Consider the following 6,524-nt stretch of genomic DNA (forward strand, 5'->3'; position numbering starts at 1 on the left):
GAAATTAATCGCTTGACATATGCTTCGCAATCCCAAATCTTAAGGAAAGACAACCTTGGAGGTTTCTTAGTCCATTATTCATATGGAGTCTTTTCGACAGCTTTTGACGTAGCACGGTTCAGTGTTAGTGCCGCAGTTAGTAGCGCATGTCCCTAGAAGAGATAGGAAGTTCACTAAGACCCATCATTGATCGAACCATGTCTGACAAGGTTCGATTTCTCCTTTCGGATACTCCATTCCACAGAGGAGTTCACTAGACGAAAAAGATAAAAAGGTACCGGTTCAAAGCCCCCCTTTGGCACCGGTTTTGAACCGTTGGGTATTTGAGGGATGCCAAATCCCACTTTAGGGACCGGTTCAAAAAACCCCACTTTAGGCACCGGTTCTTGCTTTGAACCGGTGCCAAAAGTCTCAAAAAAAAAATTATAAAAAACTTTTGGCACCAGGTCTGGTCCAAACCGGTGCCAAATATACCCCAGAAAAATAAAAAAAATAAAGTTACATATTTTCATTAAAAAAGGCTGTAATATTATAATTTTCGTCTAAAAAAAATTAAATAACCAAACTGCTCTGCTGTTTCCATTTAGCTGCGCTGCTGTGCCTCTGCTTGTTCATGCTGGCTAGGCATCTGTTTGCTTCTGTGGCCGTGTCTTTGTTATGTTCAGGCTGACTGGGTGACTGGTTTGAGTGCTTGAGCTGCTGTGTTTCTGTTCTGCTCTGTTGTAGTGCTGGGTGTTTGCTGCTCTGCTGTAGTGCTGTGTTGCTTGCTAGTCAGGCTGCTGTGTTTGCTGGGTTCTGCTGCGTGGTCCTCTGTGTTGCGGTACTGGTGAGCTTCTGTGGTGCTGTGCTGGTGGCGCTCTGATGTGCTGTGCTGTTAATTCAGGCAAAAGGAACTAATTAGAGAAGGCTAGACGGTCCTTAAAAAGATTCAAGTAGATCTTTTTAATCATAAAATGGGCAAAAAGAGTTTTAATCACGCTTGTAATAACATCAGAACGCCTAGTTCGAGAAGGCTGCATAATCCTTAAAAGATCCTGATAGGAGAGTCTATTAAGAAATAAGCATATAGAAAGAATGTAAACAATGTTTATACTAAAATGAGAGAGAGCAATGCCAAGACAAGCCAGATACAGGGGCAAAAGAATCAATAATGCATAAAATCTGGTAGTATATTATTCTTCCATTCCAAAAATCTGGTGACCTTTACAATCAGGCAAGAGCGAACGAGTTTCATATGTCACATTGCTTTAGTCAAGAGCCTGCATTTATCTTATCGTAAATGAATATTTAATACATATATCCATTTTTTTTTTTGGTGCGAGGGGCCTAGGCAATGGCCAGCAAATAAGCATAACAAATAACAAATATCTAGAGCAAGTACACATGTGTTAATTTCTCATAAAAGATTAATGGATTTGGAAGTCGTAATTAGCACCTGTAAAACACGAGTGAAACACTCTTTTTCTCGAGAAGTAGTTTCACCAAAATGAACCGTCCTCGTTATGTCTGTTGTCCCATCTATATATTGTGCTCCACTGTCAAGCAAGAAGAGTTTTTCAGGATCCACAATGCTGCAACTATCTGGTTCTGGTTTGTAATGAATTATTGCACCATTCGGACCAGAACCTGAAAGCCATTTTCCATGCATTTGATAAGTGGAAAGAACATTTTCATTAGCAGGACAGTTGAAAGAACATGAGATTGAGAAAAAAGGTAGCATTTATTAACGCTACACCATGATAATAGTTAACAAAACATTTGATGAAATAATGCTTGTTCCTACAAATTTTTATTAAACTTACAAGAAACATAGAGTGAAGTATGCTAGATGAAATTTTCAGGGAGCCAAAGTATCAGAATTCAAGAGAATGTTTTATTTTACAAAAACAAACTTCCTTAAGACCAAGTGGATGCATAAATGGTAGAAATGGATAAAGTAACATATCAACACCAGCAATTAAACAGATTGTACGAATAATAATTTTAAAATCTTATCCAAATGGTAACCTAGCAGCCTACATACATACAAAATGCAAATAAACACAGAACAGAGTTTTTTTTTTTTTTTTTCTTTGGGTTAAAGGTTGGGGAGAGAGGAGCCTGAGTCCACAATCCAAAGAAAGGAAGCATAAAAAACACAATTGGTCCAAAAAGTAATGAAGTACAATCTAGACTACAAAACATAAAGAGAAAGAAGCTAGGGCAACCCTTACATGAAGCACTTTATAAATATCATTTCCAGTAAATCAACAAAAAGAAACAGTCATACACGTACAACAGGAAGCTGCAAAATCATGTTTCTAAACCAGGTTTGAAAGTTGGTCAAATACCCTTCTTGTCACTAGAAGTGAATTATTTAAAGCCAGTAGGACGAAATTATTTAAGCCAAAAGGATGAAATCCTACAAGGTCATTTAAGCTTCTGCTTGACTACTTTGCCATGTTGCCTGGTATGTTAGGATGATCATAGACACAATAATATTCTTAGAAGAATTACCACTTTTACATCAATCTCTAATGAATTACTAGCTTGAGCCACTGTGTAACTTTAGATTGTGCATGTTATGATAGAATAGTATTGTGTCTACTACCACTCCTTTTTTCTGTGTTTCCAGAAATTACTTTATTTCTCACCTAAAAAAAAATCAAAATGCTTAAAATATAGCAGCAAAATTCACAAGAATTAAAAATATATCACTCATGTATTTGAGGTTCTTCGCAATGACTTATTATAAAAATATACTCAACAGAGTTGGTTAAAAGCTATTTAAAAGGATATAATTCAATAGTCAAAAGAGCAATTGAATAGTACCACTTATAGTATCAAAACTTGTATCCACAAAACCATCATGCTTGGAACGAAACTCAAGAAGTTTGTCTGCCACTTCCACCTCTGTCAATGTCCACCAGTAGTGATACAAACATTAAACATTTTTCTTTATTAATCTGGTGAAAATTTATAATGCTACTCATATGGTTACGGTTTTGATGCAAACCCTGATATAGATTTTAGGGAGTACTCCTTATTATTCTGGCCTAGATTTCACACCGCCCTGGATATATTGAGCTTACAATATTTTACTTTTACTGGTCTTAAAATTAACATCTGTGCAAATATTATAGAGATTATAGTTGTTTAAGCAGTTCTAGATTATAGTTGGACTCAATCACTTAGAAAAGAGCTGAAACTAGAAGTGGAATCCCCACATCTCACTAAAACAACAAACAAAATCAGGATAGATAAGGGGTATCACTGTATCAGAGTAATAAGGATTGTTATTCTTACAGTAGCACATAAGAAAAGAGGTTTGAGACCAGAAGCAACATCATGTGATACCGCTTCAGAAAGTACTTCAGGAGATAGAGCATATTCACTTGACGATTCCGTCTTCAAAATTCTGATGTTTTCAGAATATATTCCTGCAATCTTATATCATACAGAAAAGACAGAACATCAAAATCGAGAATTAAACAAGTCTTACCAACGCAAAACTTTTAGTTAAGTAACATAGCTATGTAATCAACTATTCTATAAACATGATCTTATGTTATCATACCGTGATTACATTGATCCTTAAGATCCCGAAAGACAAAATCCAAAATGTACTGGCAATTCAAAGCATTCTTATTACGAGTACTAAAAGAATTTTTTTTATAAGTTCTAATAATTAATCTCATTCTAATAGTTTCCTCTTTTCACCTGCTACCTCTGTTTTTCATTCTCGAAGCAGTAATATATTCCCTGATCACATGTAGAAACAATTCGAAACCCTGAGCACATGACTTCAAATAAATGACAGAAAGATGAGGATAAGAAAGAGTCAGTTGGAAGCTGCAAATCCCAGTAAATAGCATAAAAACTCAGCTTCACTCCAAACTTATAAAATCCAACAAAATTTCTTAGTTTTACAAAATTAAGAATCAAAGGTATCAACTTAAGTTCATATGAATTGCACCAACTCATTTCAGTTTCACCTCAAACAAAGGTAGAATTCGTCCTAATTTCACTGAATTTACAGATCATAATTCAGTATCACTTAAACTACACTACTTCCAATTCGCAAATTCCAATAAATTCCACCAACTCAACTTAACTACTAATCAAAATCATAACCAAGCATAATTAGCAGCCCTAAAAATCGCATATTTCAAGTGAATCAACCAAACTCAACTTCACTCAATTATATCGACTCAATTATACAAAATTTCAAATCAAATCTATAATAAAGCACATCAAGCAAAGTCCAGATCAACTAAAAAACTCAATCACGACAAAGATCTGAGCAGATCCAATAAAACAACCAAACACACAAACAACACCAAAATCACTAGGGTTTTCAACTGAAATAACTCAAACAATAAAAAACACCAAAAAAACTCAAAATGAATAATTGGACCAAAAGACCAAAATATAACGCAAAGCTAAATAACCAAGAAACCCTAACCTCGAATTTCTGATTTTTGGTTGGAAATTGATTCGAATTTGTTGTTGTTGAAGACGCAAACACATCGATTTGATTCAAAATAGACGAACCCAGAAACCCTAACCTCCAATGTTGTAGAAAGAGAGGAGAAGGAGATCGAAAGAGAGAAGAAAGGAAAGGGAAAGTGGCAGTTATGGAGAAGAATATCGAAGGAGAGAAAAGGAGTTTGAGGAAAGTGCTTAGAGAAAGCTCAGAAGCCCCTTCAATGGAGAAATTCGAGTACGCTTCAATGGAAGAGAGAGAGAGGCAGATCAGATGAGATAGCAGGAGGAAAGATCGAGGAAATGAAAACGAAGACCCGGTTTTTTTTTAAAAAAAAATGGCACCGGTTTAAACCGGTGCTAATTAAAATACTTGGCACCGGTTTAAGGCGAACCGGTGCCAACTCTATGCCATACATATTTTTTTTTTATTTTTTTTTTATATATAAGTTGGCACCAGTTTGAAACCGATGCTAATTAAATGATTGGCACCGGTTTTAGTTGGAGCCGGTGCCAACACTGAATTTTTCAATCCCGCCCATTTCTTTTGGCACCGGTTTTCAAGAATCGGTGCTAAAGGGGGGGTGTCTATTTCATTTTTTCTACTAGTGTTAGGTCCTCTTAGTAAGAGAGGCTTACAATACAAGACTGAGAATGTCCCCATATTAACAATAGGGAATATGTCTTTGTTGTTTACAAGGCCGCTCGAAGAGCGAGACTGTGAAAATGCATGGCCGTGCTCAAATGGATTTTAGAAATCATTTGCTTATTGACAGTCGAACTCGGAGATCGAGAAACACTTCTGGGCGTAATAAGGATGACGAAGATTCTTACCTTATAGTTCATGAATAGACATTAAGCGACATAGGAAATAGGCTATACACTGTATGCACACTTGTCCGGAAGGACAAGTGGGAGATTGAAAGGAATGGTGTCCTTCCAACAAGTGTGTTATTCTGATAGAGGTTTCAGAATTATCAGGAAGCTTATTCTTCAGTGAGATCAAGGGATCGGAATGCCAGGTTGGAGGCCGCTTCTAATCTGTAATATTAGTGAACAATTAATATTACATCTTTGTCTTAACTGAACCCTTCGGGTCGAACCCAAACGAACTGCCGATCCGAATCGACGAATCAAACCGAAGGATTTGATGAGTCACTAGAGTATTAGGAACACAGACGTCGGATATCGAGCCTAGGGCGTCGAGACCGAGCGTCACAAAATCAACAAGGAACAAGTTCACGCGTAGTCGTAGCATCACAATGGCTTATCCATGTGGACGCTAGGCTAGCTCGAGCTAGCATGCACTTTGCATGTCTAGGCGCAAGCCTAGACGCACCATGTGTGCTAGGCGCACCATCGCTAGCACTAGGTGATTGCGTGTGTGTGTGCCTCGCATGGCAGCACCATCACAGCACCATGCATGCTTGTGTACGTGCCTTCGCATGGCACAGCACCACCGCAGCATGCGAGCTTGCTTGCCTAGGTGCTATCACAAGGCCTCTCACAGCTAGGCGCACAGCACACGATCGCTAGCACTAGGAGCTGGCATGTGTGCGTGCATCGCTAGCACAGCATGCCTCGCGTTGCTAGGTGCTTACGTGCGTGCCTTCGCATGGCAGCAGCAAGAAGCAAGCAGCAAGCAGCGAGGGCTTGCCCAGCGCGCAGCAGCCAGCAGCATGCGTTGCCCGCTAGCAGCACGCATGTTCTAGGGATGCTGGCTGGTGCGTGCTGAGCATGCTAGCTGTGCAGGGCTGGCTGTGCTAGCTGGCCAGCAAGGCTGGCAGCCAGCTCACCCCTTACTTGATGCCTTTTTAAGGAGAGTAGGGACCAACGCTTACAGACATGCCTTGGGGAGCAAGGCAATGGTCCCCCCATGGTTATGGTCCTCACCTAACCTCTCCTCTCCTCATGCCACTTGTTGATTTGTGATTGTATTGTTTTATAATTTATTTTGGAATTAAATAAATGAGTAGAAAATGCAACTATCCCACATTGATCATGAATGGGAAGTGCAAGTTGCATTTCCTTATAAATACCCCATGATTGGGCATTTGGAA

General features: G+C 38.7%; 1 protein-coding gene across 3 annotated transcripts; it reads right to left on the reverse strand.

The window, feature by feature from the left end:
* Positions 1-483: 483 nt before the first annotated feature.
* On the reverse strand, positions 484-4,502 carry LOC110695832. 3 transcript variants are annotated; one of them, XR_002506214.1, is made up of 5 exons: positions 4,445-4,502; positions 3,286-3,426; positions 2,812-2,892; positions 1,436-1,626; positions 484-871 (listed from the first exon to the last, which is right to left on the reverse strand). XR_002506214.1 is itself a non-coding variant. In XM_021873065.1 (4 exons), the coding sequence occupies exons 2-4, from the start codon at positions 3,366-3,368 to the stop codon at positions 662-664; spliced, it is 393 nt and encodes a 130-aa protein (XP_021728757.1). In that variant the 5' UTR covers positions 3,369-3,426; positions 4,445-4,502; the 3' UTR covers positions 484-661. The 3 variants fall into 3 exon arrangements, 2 of the variants coding, with proteins under 2 accessions (XP_021728757.1, XP_021728752.1); XM_021873065.1 differs by lacking the exon at positions 2,812-2,892 and having other exon boundaries at positions 1,436-1,535; XM_021873060.1 differs by lacking the exon at positions 2,812-2,892.
* Between the last annotated feature and the right edge of the window lie 2,022 nt (positions 4,503-6,524).

Source organism: Chenopodium quinoa, unplaced genomic scaffold, assembly GCF_001683475.1.
Source record: "Chenopodium quinoa cultivar QQ74 unplaced genomic scaffold, ASM168347v1, whole genome shotgun sequence".
Classification (NCBI taxonomy): domain Eukaryota; kingdom Viridiplantae; phylum Streptophyta; class Magnoliopsida; order Caryophyllales; family Amaranthaceae; genus Chenopodium; species Chenopodium quinoa.